Below are 19589 nucleotides of genomic sequence, written 5' to 3'. Positions count from 1 at the left end.
TGGGGAGACTTTATTAGCTGAAATGATATTCTATTTTCCTTAAGATTTTCAGAAACAACCGAAATGACTCTAAATCAAATAATTTAAAATAGTTAAAAAAATACTTATTACCACATTTGTAATAAGAGTTAAATCTTACTTATCCCCTTTAATCCATCTTTCACCACTTGATACTCTCATTCTTTGAGCTCTCTGCATCTCCTGCCTCCAATGTGGAGGAGTCTCACTACGTCTGAAACGATCCCTTGATCTGGATCTAGAAGGAGTTCGATAACGCTTTAAAAAAATAGAGGGGAAAAAAATTAACATATAAAAACATGAAAGTATTACAACAGTTGCTAAAGTGTATGTACTTTTAGGTTTCAAAAAATGTCTGATATTTCCATGCCCTCTAAAATAACTAAACTCTCCCAATTTTCAGTAGGAAATCAATGAGGCATGACATGGTTTGATATGTTTCCACTGCTAATGAAATGTGTCCTTATATATTCTTGTTTTAAATAATTCTTGGGTTTAAGTTCTAGAAGAGTAAATACTGACAGCTATAACCCACATCAACAAAAGCTCTTTTAAATCTTCCATCATTTTTAAGAGTATAAAGAGGTCCTAAGACAAAAAAGTTTAAGAACTGCCATGAGACCAGTTAGGAAGCCATTTATAGTTCAGAGAATATATAATGGTGAACTGAACTCAGATGGTAGGAGTGGAACTTGAGAGAAGTAGATGGATTTCAGCATATCTGAGAGGTTGAACTAACAGGATTTGGTGACAGAGAAGTTATAAATGGTAGAAAAGAAAGATGAGAAATAAAATGATTCTTGGGCTTCAGGTTTAAGTAACTGCACAAGGGGAGGTGTTGATCACAGAGACCAGGAATCTAAAGGAGGGTCAGGCCTGAAGAATAAGAGTGCTTATGCTCAACACTGTAAATGCTGAGTTTGAAGTGTCCACTAGGCACCTAAATGGTCATCAAATAAGGCTCTGGTACCATAAAAGCAGATGAAAAACTGAGTTTTCAGTGCATAGGTACACAGTGAAATTACAAGACTGATGAGATTGCCCAAGAAGCAAATACAGAGTGAGAAGAGTTAGCACTCTAAGGTACTACAATATTTAAAGATCAGGCAGAGGAGTATGAACCGGCATTGGAAATTTAAGATAGACTAACCAGAGACAGCAAGAAAAGACAATGGAAGTAAAGGAGAAAGAGTAACAAGGAGGGAGATTAACAAAGACAAAGACTGAAGGATCCACTGGGTTTTGTGACATGGAACTGATCATAAAGCAAGTGCTGTTTTCAGGAGAACAGCAGAAGACAACCTGAAATGACTAAGGAACAAGCAGGAAGTGAAGAAATAATATACTAAGTATAGCCTCGTTTGTTAAAAGGTTGCAAACACAAGAAGATATTTAACTTCTGAAGAGGAGAATCCAGTGAAGAAAAAGGGTATGAAATGTAAGAATAGGATTAATTTTTAATAAGAGTAGATACACAGTGGTCAGGAAGTAACAAAGAGGCATAAGAAAAACCTCGATCTCATTTTATACCATGTACATGTAAAATCCATTAACATCTCATGGACTTTCAGCATAGAAGAACCAACACAAAGAAGTACTACAAAAAGAGAACATACAATTCAATATCCACATCTACTCTAAATTTTAACTACTTATGTGAAAAAAAAAAAATCAAACACTCCAAGATTTAAGATAAATGCAATATTATCAGGATTTCTGGGAAAATAATCACCTACCCTTGGTCCTCTTCCTTTAATTTTCCTGCCAGACCTAGTAACTAAAAGTCGTCTCTGGTATGAAGGAGGCTGGGAGTTAGGTAGATTACTAGAAGGAAGCAAAGGGAAAATTAAAACACATTATATAATAAAAATAAATCTAGAGAACATCGCTCTATTAATCTAAACTAATAAACTTAAAATAGTGGTTCTCAACGAGGAATATTATCAGTTTTAGTAGGAATTTGGAAAAGTAAGGGAATATTTTAACAACTGTCAATGATGAGAGGGTGCTACTGGTACTGAGTGACCACAAGTCAGGAATGCTAGAATCTTGTAATGCATGAGGGTGAACAACTATTCTGTTCCCAAATGCCAACTGTGTTTTGTTGAGACATACTGTTACATAATCTTTACGAAGATAAAGTCAACTTGATAGTGCTAAGGAACATGAGAAAACTTGGAGTAGGCTGTATGCTGTTAAGAGAACAACTTTAAAGCTATCTGATTCTAAAGTACCTCATTATCCTACTAGCAGTTATTCACTGCTAGTGATAAAACTATGGATAAACACAACTGATGTGAATTAAACAGAGATAATTTGGTCTGAATTAGAAAAATATTTAATATCATGCTTTATATAAAAAAGGGAAACTACTTATTTTCTAATAATAATATGAATATTAGCACTAACAACATTTATGTATGCTATATTTGAAAATGCATTTTAAAGTAGTTCAAATATTTTCTCCTTAATGTTCACGTCCTTAGAAACATCCTTTCCTAACAGTTAATTCAATCCATCAAAATTAACACAATTCAAGTAACCAAGATTTATTTTTATATTTTTACTGTATTGTGAAAGTACAGGGTGAATGAGCAGGTTTTTATCACTTTTATGTTATTTCTGATCAAAAACAAGAGAAAGATATCTTTTTTCCCTATTTTTGGATATAATATTAAAATGATACATAAAGAACCAACAGAACTTCTAATTCTAATAATGTGAATTATGCAGAAACATTTTCAAAGTACTTGAATATACTATCAATTTTCAATACACAATACTGTAAACCAGGCAAGGAAAACAGCATTTTCTCCCACCAGACAAACTGAAACATAAAGGTTCTCACTTGCTTAAAAATTTAAGGTATATAAGTAACAGAGTAAAACATTTGTTTTACATGGAATTTGTCTGGAATGCCACTTAACATACCTTTTTGCCATTTGTAGTGCTTTTTTAAAAAGTTACTTTTATTTAAAAATCTGTCTAAGTCAATTTATCTTTTCAGCTGTGTGACTGGCAAAAAGGAGCTTTGCTAACACTATCCAATTAAAAAATTTCAATCTTAGGACAAGGTCACCAATTAAATCTTATCTAAAATTTTAAAACTGTTGCTTTTTTTTTTTTTTAAAGAAAGGTTCTGTGGTAGAGAATGAAGGGCTCTTTGTAAAATAAACATATTGACATACCATTCTCTCTCTCTCTCTCTCTCCCTGTTCTTCCTTTCCTTTTCATCAGCTTTAGGAGGACTTTTTCTCATTAGGAATCTGTTTTCAGGTATTGGAGGGATTTCTTCTGGACGGACAGTAGACTGGGGTTGTGCTTCAAGATTTTCAGCCTCACTTTCACTAGATGCACTTAAAAGAAATACACAAACAAGTTCCATTTGGTTATTATGTACCCACCTCAATTTTCCAATTGTTGGTCTTTCTTTCCTTTGTAAATATTCTATCTATCTATCATCTGGCCCCCCACTGCTGACCAAAGATGCAGTTACATGGGGAAAATACTTGTTCCTCTGACAAACCAACCTAAAACCAAAATGAAATCTATCTATTATCACATTCTCAAAAAATACTTTCCTTTAAAATGGAACCAAAATATTCCATATGCACTGCACTGATAAATTCAAAATACTTTAAAATACAGGAAAAGAAACTGCTTTAGAGGCAATGGGCTTATGAAGATGAGCTTTAGTACAAAGACAGATTTTTTCAGACACAACAGAAAAGAAAGTAAATATGCTGACATAATCTACTTTATGCTATCATAGGAGAAAAAAAAGGAAAATACTCATTGGTTTCCTACAATTCTTACTCATTTTAAATTTCTTCCATAAAATACAAACATATCTAATCAAAAAAGTCATTGAGTTCAGACAAAATGAACTGAATGATTTTGTTGAAAATTGAAATGTTACCCAAATTTAATCTATAGACTGCAGAATATCAGAATGGTCTTATATGTCATGCTACACAGTATTTCTATTTTTTAATTGATTCAATATCCCAATAGCTTTATATATAAACAGAAGGTAATTAGAATACAAAGCCAGTACTGTAAAAGTAAATTAAGACCTTTTCTTGCTTTTCTTTCGCTTCTTCTTCTCTTTCTTGTGTTTACGAGAATTTTTCCTATGTTTCTTCTTTCTTTTTTTTGATTTCTCTTCAGAAGCACTTTCAGAATCAGAAGAATCAGAAGAGGATTGAGAATCGCTTGAGCTATCTGAGTCACTGGATGTTGAGGAGGAAGAAGATGATTTATGCCTTTTCTTTTCTTCTTTCTTAGCTTTAATAAAAAGCAGAATGGTTCGGTCAACACTTTTTAGACAAACTTTGTAAGAGGAAATTTAGATTTTTTTTTGGCAGATTCTCCAAGTCCAGTATTTAACACTTAGTTCATCCAGCTATTTGAACTGAACAGTACAGGAAAGGAGTTAAGACTCAAGATTAGAATCCAGACCTTCAGATTCATGGGATTCCCAGATGGCTCAGTGATAAAGAACCCACCTGTCAATGTAGGAGACATCAGAGACATGGGTTCATTCCCTGGGTCAGGAAGATTCCCTGGAGAAGGAAATGGCAACCCACTCCAGTATTCTTGCCAGGAAAATCCCATGGACAGAGGAGCCTGGTGAGCTACAGTCCATGGGGTCACACAGAGTTGGGCATCACTGAAAACGCACATGTGCACACGTACACACCCACTAGATTCATGGGTCTGAGTTATATCTATATCTAAAGAATTCTGGGAAAGTTAACAGGTAAAAACACTAAACTAAGTCAATTTCAGGAATTAGTTGAATAACATTTTTTTAAAGCACAGAAGTAACACTCAACAATCTCAGATTCTAATATTTTTATAGTTTTCAAATTTTTTTCTTATTATCAATATTGGAAGCAGAACTGTAGGAGAGAAGTAATAGAAAAAATACTTTGCATGTATGTGGAAAGGTAAGAAACACGATTCCATTGGAATGGGCTTATTCAATGCCTAAGCATCCCTCTAATGATTAGACCCTGTGCTTACCAACAAGAGAAGCCCCCACATGCTGTATTATATAGAGAAAGCCCAATGAAGACCCAGGGAAGCCCCCTAAAAAGTTACTTTCAAATTGAAATTTTATTTTGGGTTAAAGAAAGTTTTAATTTTTAAAAGGGGTCACCAAACTCAAATGATTTAAGGACTAGGAAACTAACACAAATAAGTGAAGTTAATCAGGAACTGGGAAAAGACATGACAGACTGGATAGAGCCTGGCCCACCTAAAAGTATTCTAATTCAAACCATGGTGGACTTAAAGAAGTGAATTCAACTATCCAATTAAAACAGGGGCAGGGGCGGGGGGGTGGTTTCTCTGATGATCCAGTGGTTGAGAATACTTCTGCCAAAGCAGGGGACATGGGTTTGATCCCTACTCTGGGAAGATCCTACATGCGACGTGGCAACTAAACCCGTGGGCCACAACTTCTGAGCCAGCACTTCAGGGCCCATGAGTGGTAACTACTGAGCATGCGTGCTGCAACTGCTGATCTCCATGTGCCGAGAGCTTGTGCTCCGCAACAAGAGAAGCCTCCACCACGATAATCCTGCGCACCACAACAGAGTAGCCCCACCCACAACGAGAGAAAGTCCTTGTGCAGCAATGAACACTCACACAGTCAAAAGAAAACAAAACAGCATCTGATCAGTTTTCTAGGTCTAACTGCTAAGTTATGCGAACCAGAAGCACAGAAGGAACACATTACATAATACAACAATGCAAGCAGTAAAATTCAGTGTGTGCAATAATAGGAAAGAAACCCTACAGGTAAAATGACCTAGCTTGTTCAACAAATATATCTCAAGAAAACATAAAAAGAAATGGTGGGAAATCTATGAAAAACAAACCAAGAAATTACAAGACCAATCCAAATGCCTGAACCTGATTTGGATTCAAACTCAAAAATCAAAAAAATTAACATTTATAAACTTAGAAATGTGAACGCTATGAAGATTTTTTACATTTAGGAATATATGTGTATATGCCTGCATATGCTTATGGTATGCTTACTTTTTTTTAGAAGAGTCATCTTTTAGAGATAAATAGTGAAAAACTTATCAATAAAAACATTATGCTTAGAATTTGCTCCAAACAGGAAATGGAAAAGTGGCCCAGGATAGGAAACATGAGATTGGTCATAAATTAACTGGTAAAGCTGGGTAATGAACATGGTGATTTGTTATACTATTTCAACCACTCTAGTAAATGTTAATATTTTCCATAATTTAAAAAATCAAAGAGGACAAAAAAATCTATCTTTGGGACTATTGGCTGTCTGTTTACTGACCTTAACTGAAAGGGTTCACAGTTGGTTTGTAACCTTTCTGCGTTCCCCTCTCAGGAACACCTGAGGATTTGGCACTGGACCAAATGATTCTTGCAACTTTAAAAAAAAATCAATTTAGTGGCTTAAACAACAACTATTTACTATTTCTCACAAATCTAAAGGTCAGCTGAGTGGCTTTGCTGAACAGGCCTGAGACCTACTGACTTACTGTCGTCGTTGTTTTTGCTATTTTGTGTGGCATGTGGGATCTTAGTTCCCTGCAGGATCAGAGCCACACTCCCTGCGTTGGGAGCATGGAGTCTTAACCACCGGACCACCAGGGAAGTTCTAGGGCTCTGCTGATCTTGCTGGGGATTCTTGAAACTCTTACCTCAGAATTTATAGGAGTGCACTGATTATATTATAGAGATAAATGAGGATCTGGCTATGTTACTGTACACTTGACCAAGGGTTTGTGATTCACCATCTAGATTTAGTAATGATGAGACGCTGCTGCACTGGAAAAAGGCAACTAGATATACATGCTGAAGGGATACCAGAGGTAAAGCTTCATTAAACTAAGGTAGTCTTTTCTCACCCAATCATGCTTCTCAGGACCATGAATCTATGAAGATTAAGCATGAGATGCCCGGGACATATGCAAGCTCTGCCTAGAACCAGAGTCTCCACTATGACACTGCTGTTCAAGCTGTGCTGCTTCCTGTCCTGCATCCCTTCATAATGATCAATAAGCTTAGTGCTGAGGGAAGCCTATCTTGTCTCATGAATCCAACTGTTCATCTCATCCCAAGACCACTGTTGCTGGTGAGGCAGAGTGGGTATGTGAACTGAAAAACCTACTTGTATATACTAAAAGGTATGGGGATTCGGAGGGAGAATAAAAGTTAAAGAAACCCAAGGAAGGAAATAAATTCATAATGAATATGAGAAACTCTAAATAAAAATATCTGAGACTATATAATATGCAGGCAAAATAAAAATATTTCACCTAAGCAGAGCAGGGGCTTCCCTGGTGCTCAGTGGTAAGGAACTTGTCTGCCAATGCAGGAGACATGGGTTCAATCTCTGGGTCAGGAGGATCCCCAGGAGAAGGAAATGGCAACCCACTATAGTATTCTTGCCTGGGAAATCTCAATGGACAAAGAAGGCTGGCAGGCTAAAGTCCATGGGGTCTCAAAGAGCTGAACACAACTTAGTGACTAAACAACAACAACAACAAGCACAGAATACAGAGGTTAAAATTACCTGACAAAACATAGTCATGCTTTACCCCATGATTAACAAAGCTTTATTCACCAGCTCCAATTCATATTTATTTTACATTGTGATTCTTTCCAGTTGGTTTCTTAAAAAGCAAGCCCAGTCTCCCTATTACATGTATTGAAGATGCAAGTGTTAGTTCCTCACTCGCATCCTCTTTGCTACCCCATGGACTACAGCCTGCCAGTCTCCTCTGTCCATAGAGTTCTCCAGGCAAGAATATTGGAGTGGGCTGCCATCCCCTTCTCTAGGGGATCTTCCCGACCCAGGGATCAAACCCCGATCTCCTGCATTGCAGGCAGATTCTTTACTGTCTGAGCCACCAGGAAAGCCCTCTAAATGTATTAAATACATTTAAGAAACCATTATTTAGTTTTCACATCACTTTTCATGTAAGCATTTGAGAGAAGCAAAATATCACAACAGTACAGAAGATCAGAAGGAGATTCATAACTATTTTTAGGGCAATATAATCTGCCTGAGATATGGACAGAGATGAGGAAAGACTTTTCAATGACTACTGTTTTATGCTTTCTAAATTTGAACAAAATGTATTAACTTTTAAAACTGAAGAAAATTTAAAACTCTCAAATCTGATAACAGTTGTCACCACATTCTCCAAAAAAACCCCAAAACCTACTGTCTAACCACTTAAATAAAATCTATTTCAAAGCATCATTTATAAGCATAAATACCCTTAAAATAAAATGAAATAGTACTGAAAGCAAAACACAATGCAAGTTAAGAATCATTAACTGGATAAATGGATTTAATGGATAAAAAGGAATTACAGAGCAACACTTTTAAACTCTTGGTAGGGTGTGGTATATAATATTACCAGATACTGACTTTACTAGTATGATGTTAAGGTGAAAAGACAAGTTTCCAGAACATTTTACTTATAAAAATGTAAGGTAAGAAAACGCCGCTTTACTAGTTTTTTGAGAGCTATAAATTTTATACCAATTAATTTCGCATGAAACTTTTATATTGAAGAAAACTTCCAGGCCATCATCAAAATAAGGTTTGAAGAATGGAATTATACCTAAAATAACCCTCTTTTCATTTAAAAATTACTGGGTCTCCCCTCTAAACAGTTTCTAAGTTTAATATCCCACTATTTTCCATGAAAAGTACCATCGCCATGGCTCTTAATTTCAGAGTAAGGACACTGAAATGGGAGTCTGTGACCATACAAATGAGTCTCTGATCTTTTCCACTGTTTCCGAAGAACAAGGTTTACCAGCTGCTCCCTCTGTTGTGCTCTTCTTTTTGTATTGCCAGGTAATCTGTTTTCTATTACATATATGCAAGATTTCTGCTCATTTAACTGTTTACTGCCATTTGCCATAACTCAGCACTTGTGTTTCTATGTACTCTGTAATCTATCACTGGTCCCATCTCATGCTGCATGGTAAAGGTGTACAGATATCTCTTTAACTGCAGTGAACTCTGAAGAGACCAGCACGATCTGAGATCATGGTAACTTCTAAAAAACCAGGAAGTGTTCTTATCAAAGCAGTGGTCTGTGTTCTATCCTCCACTCTGCCCGCCCCTTGATAGCCTCTACATGGATGCAGTTTTGGTTAGTCTCCAGTGTTCCCCCTCTGCACCTGTTGGAAGGACGTTCCCCTTGACTCTGAACCTTCTCAGGCACATTCAAATAGCCAGAAAAAGCAGAATTTCCAATCTCACAACAGCAAAGGGACAAAGGCACAAGATGATTGTCCAGACTCACCAAGACCACATATAGGTGGGCCCAGACAGTCAGATTTCTTCAGAAGTCTTTTTGTTTTCTTTAAGGAAGTTAGAAAAAGAAAAGAAAAAAAAATTCTATATTTATTTTTTTTTAAATTGGGATGTGTATTCCTCAAACAAGGTTTTGAATATGATGACAATGAACACCACTGTGCTACCCAAAGCTTTTTGACTATTTCCAGTTTAAGACTGTAAGAAGGCCATCAAACATAAACTGGACGTAAGACATAGCTACGGCTAAAAAAAAAAAGATCATATATATGCATGACAAAATTCATTCTGACCAGTGTTCTGAATGATAACTGAAGGACTGTAGGGTAATAGGAGCCAAACTGTGATCCTTCCATAGTGTGATCCAGAACAGAGCAGGCATAGACAGTATGCTTGAAACAAACCTGAACTTTTCAATAACTCCTGCGAAGACACTAACAAAGGGACAAATTTTCCTCAACTGATGAAACTGATAAGGGCAAGATATGCTTCCTTAGCATGAGTCTGAGGAACACACACTAGAACACTACATCAACTTTCAGCACAACTTCCTGGCCACAATGGCACGGGCAAAATTAGTATTTATCACTTCAGGTGAAAATATATGATAAAAGCATAATAATATATAAACAGTGACATTCATTCACCTTCTCATCCATTCAGCAAATATTCAAACACTGACCAGTTAATACCAAAAAGAATTTTTACACCAAATGTAGTAGAGAGTCTATGATAACTTTTATGGTTTAAGATGTAAGCTTTTTAATTACCTCAATCTCTTTCTAAATATGTAACCACACAGCATTCTTAACTGTTATAAGCAAAGAATAGATCCTAACACAAGATCCTTAAAAATTATAAAACACAAGAGAAAAGCCAAAAAACAATTGTTGAGTACAAAATAAAATATGAAGACTCTTCTACATGATATGGGAAGAAATGTCTTAAACCAAAATATTCTACTTATACCAACAACACTTTGAAGAATAAAATGGCAAGATTCAGGGTCTAAAATTTTCCAAGTTTAATATAGATTGCTTTTTAGTTTTTATTAAAAATAAGTCTTCTCCAGGGATTTCTCTGGCAGTCCAGTGGTTACAACTTGATACTTTCACTGCCATGGGCCTAGGTTTGATCCCTGGTTGGGGAACTAAGATCTCACAAACCCTGTCTGTGTGTGTCTGTGGATTCTCCTCCAGAAACATTGTGGGTCTTTTTATATTAAAGCAAAATGAAATGTACATATTACAGAGCACATCAGTATACTTAAAACTTGAGAACAGAATGTTCTACTTAGGGGAATTCTGAAAGGAATATTAAAGATTTTAATGAGTTAGCAACACCTAACAAACAAAGCTTTAGATCTGGAGCCAGCAAACTTGGGTCCAGTTCCCTGATGTGGTAAAGAACAATTTCCTTGACTGTATCTGTAAAATGAGAGAAATAGTATTATATAGTTCTCATGAAGCTGAGAGAAGAAAGGTTATAGATGATGCTCACATTTATTAAACAGGAAAAACTAAGTACTGATATTATTTATTATTCCTTAGACGGTTAAGCATAGGTCAATTCAATATTTTATTGCTTTCCATACAGATTTGAAGGTAAACTCACCTCATTACTTTTAGACTGTCAGACTCAATATGTGTAATAAACAATAGAAACTACATATTTAATATAGAGATTTTACATACTTAAAACCAAATTCTTACCATTTCAGACAGTATCATAGCAAACTACCAGTTGTGTTAACTTGAAGTGTTCTTGTTTAAGTAAAGAAAGTGTCTCAAACGTGCCAGATGCTTATGAATCTAAGCAGTGCATGAAGGGGAAATAATTTATCCCCATAAAGTTTGTTAGCCTGTTAATCTCTTCAGTTGTCATCCTCCCCACACTCTTTTCCTAGAAGAGTACTTACCATACTATTTAGACAACTACACTTTTCAAAAAATCTAAAAAATAACATGGAAGCAGAAGGATGAATTACTATAAATTAATGACAAGGGAAGTTAATCAGTTTCACAGTAAATGAACAAAATATGGAGTAAGGTAAGACACATTTAAAAAAATACAAAAATACATTAAAAATACACAAAAATGTCATACTTATGTTCCCTCTAGTATAAAGTTCATGCCAACTAATTAAGACTGTTTTGTGTACATCAAAGTTAGCAGAAATATATACTTGCATTTACCTTTAGATTTTGGAACTAGTTCTCCACAACTGAGTATCCGCACCTCAGCAAATGGTTTGCTAGCTGCATCTGTTTTCTGGTTTTCTATTTCTCTCACAACTTCTTGACCAGAAATCACTTGCCCAAAAACCACATGATGCCTAAAAAGTCAAGTAAAGATGATTAAATAAAAGTTTCTTATTTTAATATATTAATTTAAAATAGGTTGTAAAATACATGAAAATAATCTTTACCCATCTAAATGAGGAGTTGGTTTTGTTGTTCTTTTGGAAGTCATCAAATAGAAGAATAAAAACAAAGTCAGAGAAAAACAAAGTTAGCATCTCTAAAAAGGAAAAGAAAATACCTGCATTGGAAACAATGTAAAAAACAAGAATTCATACATACGTTAACATAATAGAATCTTATTTACCTTAACCTTAAATAGAATCGAATGCAAGATGCTTTTGACATAATGCATTTTCAAAATTTTGTTCTGAAACACCTATACATTATTGAAAACATACATGAACTTAAAGTTGATACTTTGTTGTTACATCTATCCATCCATGTTTCTTGCATGTAACTGGGTTCTTACTGAATATCCATAACTGTACAATATCTACTATCTGGGTATACCATAACTTACCAAGACATCAGACCAGTTTAACAACAGTGCTTTTCAGCCTTAGCATTTTAAACAGTTAGAGCCCAGGTCACATTCTGATGCACTCACATGTGTTCCATGGAGCCTGAACAGAAGTGGTCCATCCTGTATATTATAAATTTTTAAGCTAGCTGCCAAGATTTACAAATTTGGATACTTCTATATAAAAATCCATATTCCAGACCTTTTTTAAAACTTGGAAGATGTGGCACTTGGCATGTGGCAATAATTGTCAAGCTGAGTATCCCTGTCTTTTCTAATATAAAGATTAATAATTAAGTTTCTCATCCCAGCAGTCTTTATTCCCTTATGTTACCTGCCTAAGACCTATAGGTCTTAGAGTTTGTTATCTCTAACATAAAATAAATCTCATGTTGAAGAAAGAGATCTGCATTAAAATTTAGACAAAATCTAAAATAAGCAAAGTCATTTAAAAAAATCCTTTTTTTCTTCACATCAATCTTAAAACTTTGTAGTTAAGAAAGCTGCTATCTGAGTAGCTATGAAGAATACTGATGCAACGGACTAAAGATGGGTACTGTATAAGATTCATTATTTAAAAAAATCTTTTAAAAAGCATTAGAAATTTGAAAGAAGGAACACAATTTAAGCTAACCTTTGGTTAAAACACAAACAATACTACTAAAAAAATTCTAACGTATACATGTATTTCATGTACAAGTTAGAACTTTAAAATAAGCTCACCTTATTTTAAAAAGTGATAACCTGTTATTGTTTTCTCACTGTAACAGCTGTAATCACCTCAACTTGATAAAAGCACCTAGAAACGTAAAAACCTAGGTGTACACTATATATGTATTTGTGTTACATTCAATATATACAATTTGCATCAAGATACAGTAAATCCTCACTTCACACACTGTATATCTGCCCACGGGCTTGCTCACTATAATTTATTTGTAACCCCTAAATCAATACTTGCAGTGCTTCACAGTCATTCTCAGACTGGTGAAAAAGTGATGAGAATGGCAAAACTAGGACAAATAATGCTAAAAACTAGCATTATTTGTATGATGCTTGTAGGAATGTGAAATGATGTAGCCGTTGTGGAAAAGTTTGATGGTTCTTTAAGAGGCTAACCATACAATCACCATACAATCCAGCAATTCTACTCCTAGGTATATCCAAAAGAACTGAAAACAGGGACTCAAACAAATACATCCATGTGCCAATGTTCACTGCAGCATTATTCACAACAGACAAAAAGTAGAAACAACCCAAATGTCCACTAACAAATAAATATGGATAAACAAAATGTGGTATGTATATATATTGGAAAGATACTCAACCACAAAATAGAAGGAGGTTCTGATACATGCTATAAAACATGGACAAACCTTCAAAACATGCTAAGTGAAATACGTTAGACACAAAAGGACAAATATGGTATGATTCCTCTTCTATATACAGAATAGGCAAATGCTCAGAGACAGAAAGTAGAATAAAGGTTACCAAGTGGCTGCGTGGAAGGGGAAATGGCTACTCTATGGAATGATGAAATAGTTTTGGAAATAGTGGTGGTAGCTGCACAATTCTGTGAATATAAATAATATCACTGACTTAGTTACAAATGGTTAAAACAGCGAATTTTATATGTTACCACAATGTTTTTTTAAAAGATTAAAAAACTGAAGTTGTTTCTGTAAAAAAACAAAACAAAACAAAACACAAAGAAGTAAAGATGAGTTAACCAGAATTGGAAAGAGGCCAGGAGAAATCAACACTAGGAAGATTCTGAGAATATACATGTGAATTTAACACAGGGGTTTTGGTTAGCACAGGAATGACTTTATTTTAAAAAGTGAAAATAAATGGCAACAGTGTTGCTGAGGATCTGGTAAAATTAGCACTTCCTTTTGGAGAAGGAAATGGCAACCCACTCCAGTATTTCTGCCTTGAAAATGCCATGGACAGAGGAGCTTGGTGCAGGCTACTGTCCATGGGGTCCCAAAGAGTTGGGCACGACTGAGCAATTTCACTTTCACTTTGGAAGTCAATGCAGCAATATATATGTAAAGCCTTAAACATGTACAAATATTTGACTAAGTAAACCTCCAGTCACTTACATAGAAGAATTTAAAAATGCATCAAACAATAGGTACAATAGTGTTCACTGGAGCAGTTTGAAAACAAGAAGCAACCAAATGTTCAAAACTGAGATTAAATAAATAAAACCATAGTACATTCAAACAATGGATTAACATGTACTATTAAAATGTTACTAATTCATATTTAGTAACATATAAAGAAATTTAATTACATCCAAAAGTTGATTACAGAGTATACGCAACTCTGTATTTTTATTCCATGAAAAGATGCATTTGGGGAGAGGATTGTTTTTCTTTTTATCTGTGTCTTCTAAACAATAGACGTGATATAAACTGTTTCTGTTTAAAAAATCAGGAACATCCATACATAGGTAATTGGCTGAATAAATTACAGTATATAAAAACACAATAGAGTACTATGCATTTATGAAAAAAATGAAAAAGATTTCTATGAACTGAAATGAAATGATTTCTAGGATATATCAAGTGAACAGAGAAAAACATTATGTACAGTATGCTATCTACTGTATAATAAAAAATGAAAAATAAGAAAAAAGTGTGTATCTGTGCTTATGTTTGTAAAAAGAAATACAGAAAAATAAGCCAGAAACTAATGAGGTTGGTTACTAATATGGACAGGTGGTGTAAAAAGGGGTGAAAATATGGGGGAATGGAAATGGAGTGAAGAGTTAGGTGGGAGTGATAATTCCATGGTATTCTCTCTGCTTTGACTCTTAGAATCATATTAATGTTTTAAAAGCTTAAAAAAGAGGACAAAAATCAATCTGGCAGGAAAAACAAATGAAATATAATCAGAAACAAATGAATATAACATATTTTGAGTCATAAAACCATACAAAATTTATACTAGAAAGTACTAACAAAAGTCATTTTTAAATGTTATAACTACACATCCTCACTTTAAAAACAAAAATTGCTAAAAACAGTGAACTCTAGTTAGTACGTTACTTTTCCCAGTGTTATACGGTGGCAATTTTTAAATCTAGGAGTCAATAAATGAGTAGAATTTTTTTAACATAATGGAAGAGAGATTTCTCATGGTTGAAGAAGGGAGTTACAAATATGAAATAGAAAACACAGAAATAATCCGTATGGTGCTGACAGATTAAATTCTTCTGAGACCAAAAGAGTTTATGTTACTGAAGAGCAGAGCAAATTTTTACCCATGGAACATGATAAAAAACATGAATTGCTGACATGAGCCCTAGTAACAATTTTTTAATGGTCAGAATTGGAAAACAGTAGTAGTATTGACTTTGGATTACAAATAAACTTAGTGAGTTGGCAAATTCACAAATACAGAATCTTTGAAAAATGAGGAACATTTTTTACTCTTTTAAGTAAGTAATTTATAAAGAGATACTCACTGCAAATATTCTGTTCCTTAATTTATCCTCCATAGATAATTTTTTCCTGGATCAATTACTACTGAGATGATTGCAAAATAGGGACATCTCTAACTCTACAATTTCTTTTACATGTATTAGTTGCATTCTACTAAGAAGTTTTTCTTTCTCCCTTCTTATTCATTTACTATTTATTTCCGAATGGACGCCTGGATTTCTCTTTTATTTGATAATATGATATCATCACTATTTATTTTCAAAATAATCAATGCTCAACTTGTCCTCATTTGGCCAGTGGAAACTCTACCCCTTCAAGCTGGCTCCTGTGTCCTTTTGACAGAAGTTTTCATCATTTGAAAACTTTAGCAGTACAGCTGACCTCCTCTTTCAGCAAAAGGGGAGGTCAGCTGTATTGCTAAATTCTTTGTTCTTCCACCTTTAAAAATTCTCCCCCTTATAGGTTCCTCTCTTATTAGTGATCAGTAGCAGGAATACAGAAAAATGACACACCAAAAAAGGGATATTTTAAATCAGATCATAAATTCTTACATGAAGAACTGTGAGCCATTTGTATCCTTCCCTCTGTTGGCCATTGACAAGAGAAATTCTTTATTGTGTTTAACAGCAAAACTCTCATCTATAAAGAAGCAAAGTTTTCAGTTACATTATAGGCATAATTTCCCCCTCAAAATTCATTTTCACTCCTCTATATATCTTGGGTTCCTATCATGTGATCTTTAGCGCCAAGCAAAATTTAGATTAAAAAGTCAGGGTAAGAGAAATCTAATATTAACCAATTCCCTCCCCTATCTTTTCATATTAAAATATTTTTAATTTTCAATCATTTGCTATAAAATCCAAATACTACACCAATCTTTCTTCATTATTGTTTTTAGCACACAGAGGCACTCATTAACTTAATTTCTGCTATTGATAAAGAAAATAGCTTATTGCAAAGAAAGCAGATTGTCTTCCAATATTGTATTAGAACAAGAAAAAAGCAGGTAGAATGTGAAATTTCACTGACTCCCAAAAGTTAAAGATGGGTAATATGAAATTAATTCCACAACCACATGTTTATTTAGAGTCTTTCAAATGATCTTCACATTAATAGAAATTCCACAGAGAAAACAAATTTGGGGAAAACATTACAGCCAAATTTAGAATATCAAAGATTTTTAAAAAATCTTCATAGAAAAATGGACACACAAAAATGTTGGTATTATCACTAAGAAATACAGCTGAATCTCTCTTTTAATAAAGATTAAGATGAAGCTTTTAATTTACAAGTAAACATTAAATGTTTAATTTAAACATAAATATTTTTACCTTCAAAAAATCCTCCATAAATGGATTCCCCTCCTCGTCCATTTCCTAAGAATGAAAAGCGTGAACTTAGAACTGTTAGGTCAGTAATTTCCTTGAAGTATTCCTAAACAAAATGATTCTTACAAAGTAGGTACCTGAATGACTTTATACCAACAATACTCAAAGGTTCACAGCAAATCATAAAAGATAATACTGAAAAGTTCCCAAATTACTTTTTCTACTCTCTGATACAACAATATGAGTGTGACAAAGCCTATTAATATCTGTAGAAAAAAGACTGTTCAGATTCTAATGATTGTGTAGGTCCTTTAACAGAAATTACTAGTAGCTTTCAAAGTGTCTTTAAAAACACAGTTTCAGTATTTTTACAAAAAGAAAGACAGTAAAAACTATACTGTAGTAAAAGATAACTGGATGTGACAAAAGAGGTACATAGTGGGTTTTTTTGTTGTTGTTGTTTAGTTGCTAAGTCGTGCCTGACTCTTGTGTGACCCATAGATTGTAGTCTGCCAGGCTCCTCTGGCCATGGGATTCTTCAGGCAAGAATACTGAAGTGGGGTGCCACTTCCTTCTCTAGGGGATCTTCCTGACCTAGGAATCGAACCTGCATCCCCCTCTTTGGCAGGTGATTTTTTACCACTGAGCCATCAGGGAAGCCAATGTCTTGTGTTTTATCCAAAAGCAAATTTCTGAAATTAATTCATGCATCAAAGATGAATTTTTTTCCCTATGTTTTTCCTCCTTTATGACTATTTCTATGAGTTGTTCTAATTTTTATTTTTGGCCATGTCAGGAAGCTTACAAAATCTCAGTTCCCCAACCAGGAACTGAACTTGGGCCCTCAGCAGTGAAAGCTTCGTATCCCAACTATTGGACCACCAGGGAATTTCCAGTACTTTTTGTTTGACCAAAAGATTAAGTGGGCTGAAAAGAAAATTGGACCAGTACTTCCAGAGACTTGTCTAACTTTCAGATCAGTGTACATAAGAATAAAAGAATATAAATTTATAAACAAAGAATATTTGATTTTGTTTAGTAAGAATTAAAGTCTTACCTTCACTGAAGTCACCACCTTGAACCATAAAATCTTTGACAACTCGATGAAAGAGACAACTTTTATAATGTAATGGCTTCTGAGTTGATTTCCCTGTCCCCTTTTCACCTAAAGAGAAGAAAAATTAGTAGGCTATTAAGTAGAAAAGAAATTAAGGAAATAGTATTAGAGCAATATTAATGATGAAATCACAGGAAAAATTTTTTTTCCATACTTCTTTAATTTTGGAAGTATGATGAATGATGAGATGATGAATGTTAACTAAATTTATTGCAATAACCACTTTATGATGTATGTAAATCAAATCATTATGCTCCACACCTGAACTCATACTGTGCTATATGTCAATCACATCTCAATAAAACTGAAAGAAAAATTTAAATAAAATGAATAAATAAAAAATTATTTCTCTTGATCTATAAAGACTTCTTAAGCTACAGAATTTTCACTCCTCTCAGGAATTCTTTTAAAAATTAATTTAAAAAGCACCCATGCTTTTTTAGTTAGTGGAAAAATCAATCTCTGATATAATCCTACTGCAATTAATATGTCTAAGAATTACTTTCATGTCTAGTCAATGTTGCAAATCAGCATCCTGAGAAAGAAAAATACAATGCATGAAAAAATCTAAAATGTGTTAAATTGAAACTATTAGGGTGAGTGAAAATGTCAACAAACCTGTACAAAGACATCGAAAGTTCTCGCATGTTTTGGGGCACACATCAGAAAATAATTCAAAGACAACTCTTCCAGCTGAAAAAGAAGGTAGTTGGTTTATATTTCTTCATGTAAAGATAATTTAAAATATTAAATATTCATATATAAATGTTAAATAGGGGCATTAATTTCCTTACCAGGTTGATTATTAATGGCGATGTCAAAAAAACATCTAGGACGCTGAACCTTTATTCCCATGGCGTCAATACTTCAATCTGAGTAAAATGGTTTCAGGCAAACACATTAAAACAGCAAAGATTTTTCATAAATTTCTGAAGAGAAAACAAAACAAAACTGTGGAGCATAAACAAGAAATGTAGTCTGAATTTATTTTAATATTTATTTCCATGACATAAATTACATGATTATTTTCTTTGAAAGATTATACCGCATCTTGTAGAAAAGACATAAAAGGTTTAGCCATTATATAATACAATTTCTATTTTAAAAACCAAATATAGACTGCCACCTCAAACAGAAAATTGTATCAAGTCTGTATGATTAGTGAACTAGAGACAGGTTACCTTTAAATAGGGAAAAATCAAGGACAAACTGATCCAATCTTTTTGCTCCTAGAAAACAAAAATAAATTTTAATTAAAATAGTGGAGTTTTAAAAAGAAAGACATTCAAATTCCTAAAAATAATTCCTCAAGGAAAAAAGAAAGTGGACTACTTTAACAATAGTTATATATATGGTAGATTACATTATGAGTAAAAATACATTACATTTTACATATGAAGTTATTTTTTGATCATGAACAACAGCCTATACTGATCTAATGTAGACAAAAACATCAATAAGTGAGATACTCTATGTAAGTTTTATCTACAGAGTAGATAGCTACTAGTTAAGAC

At 33.9% G+C, this 19589-nt stretch overlaps 1 protein-coding gene across 4 annotated transcripts in view; it reads right to left on the bottom strand.

The window, feature by feature from the left end:
• PPIG (peptidylprolyl isomerase G) overlaps window positions 1-19589 on the bottom strand; it is a 38500-nt gene that overhangs the window by 5689 nt on the left and 13222 nt on the right. For 2 of the 4 annotated variants that reach the window (XM_040229287.1, XM_040229286.1), the window contains 12 exons: window positions 19257-19304; window positions 18870-18947; window positions 18694-18768; window positions 18016-18123; window positions 16962-17006; window positions 16182-16269; window positions 11784-11813; window positions 11551-11690; window positions 4095-4305; window positions 3207-3374; window positions 1755-1842; window positions 140-276 (listed from right to left, as the gene is read on the bottom strand). In XM_040229287.1, the coding sequence (XP_040085221.1) occupies window positions 140-276; window positions 1755-1842; window positions 3207-3374; window positions 4095-4305; window positions 11551-11690; window positions 11784-11813; window positions 16182-16269; window positions 16962-17006; window positions 18016-18123; window positions 18694-18768; window positions 18870-18930 (1151 nt within the window). In that variant the 5' untranslated portion in view covers window positions 18931-18947; window positions 19257-19304. Of the gene's footprint in view, window positions 1-139; window positions 277-1754; window positions 1843-3206; window positions 3375-4094; window positions 4306-11550; window positions 11691-11783; window positions 11814-16181; window positions 16270-16961; window positions 17007-18015; window positions 18124-18693; window positions 18769-18869; window positions 19027-19256; window positions 19305-19589 lie in introns of all 4 variants that reach the window. The other 2 variants (XM_040229288.1, XM_040229289.1) reach the window with 2 other exon arrangements.

Source organism: Oryx dammah, unplaced genomic scaffold, assembly GCF_014754425.2.
Source record: "Oryx dammah isolate SB20612 unplaced genomic scaffold, SCBI_Odam_1.1 HiC_scaffold_27, whole genome shotgun sequence".
Classification (NCBI taxonomy): domain Eukaryota; kingdom Metazoa; phylum Chordata; class Mammalia; order Artiodactyla; family Bovidae; genus Oryx; species Oryx dammah.
The sequence above is the reverse complement of the archived record's forward strand: the minus strand, read 5'-3'. Positions and strand labels throughout refer to the sequence as shown.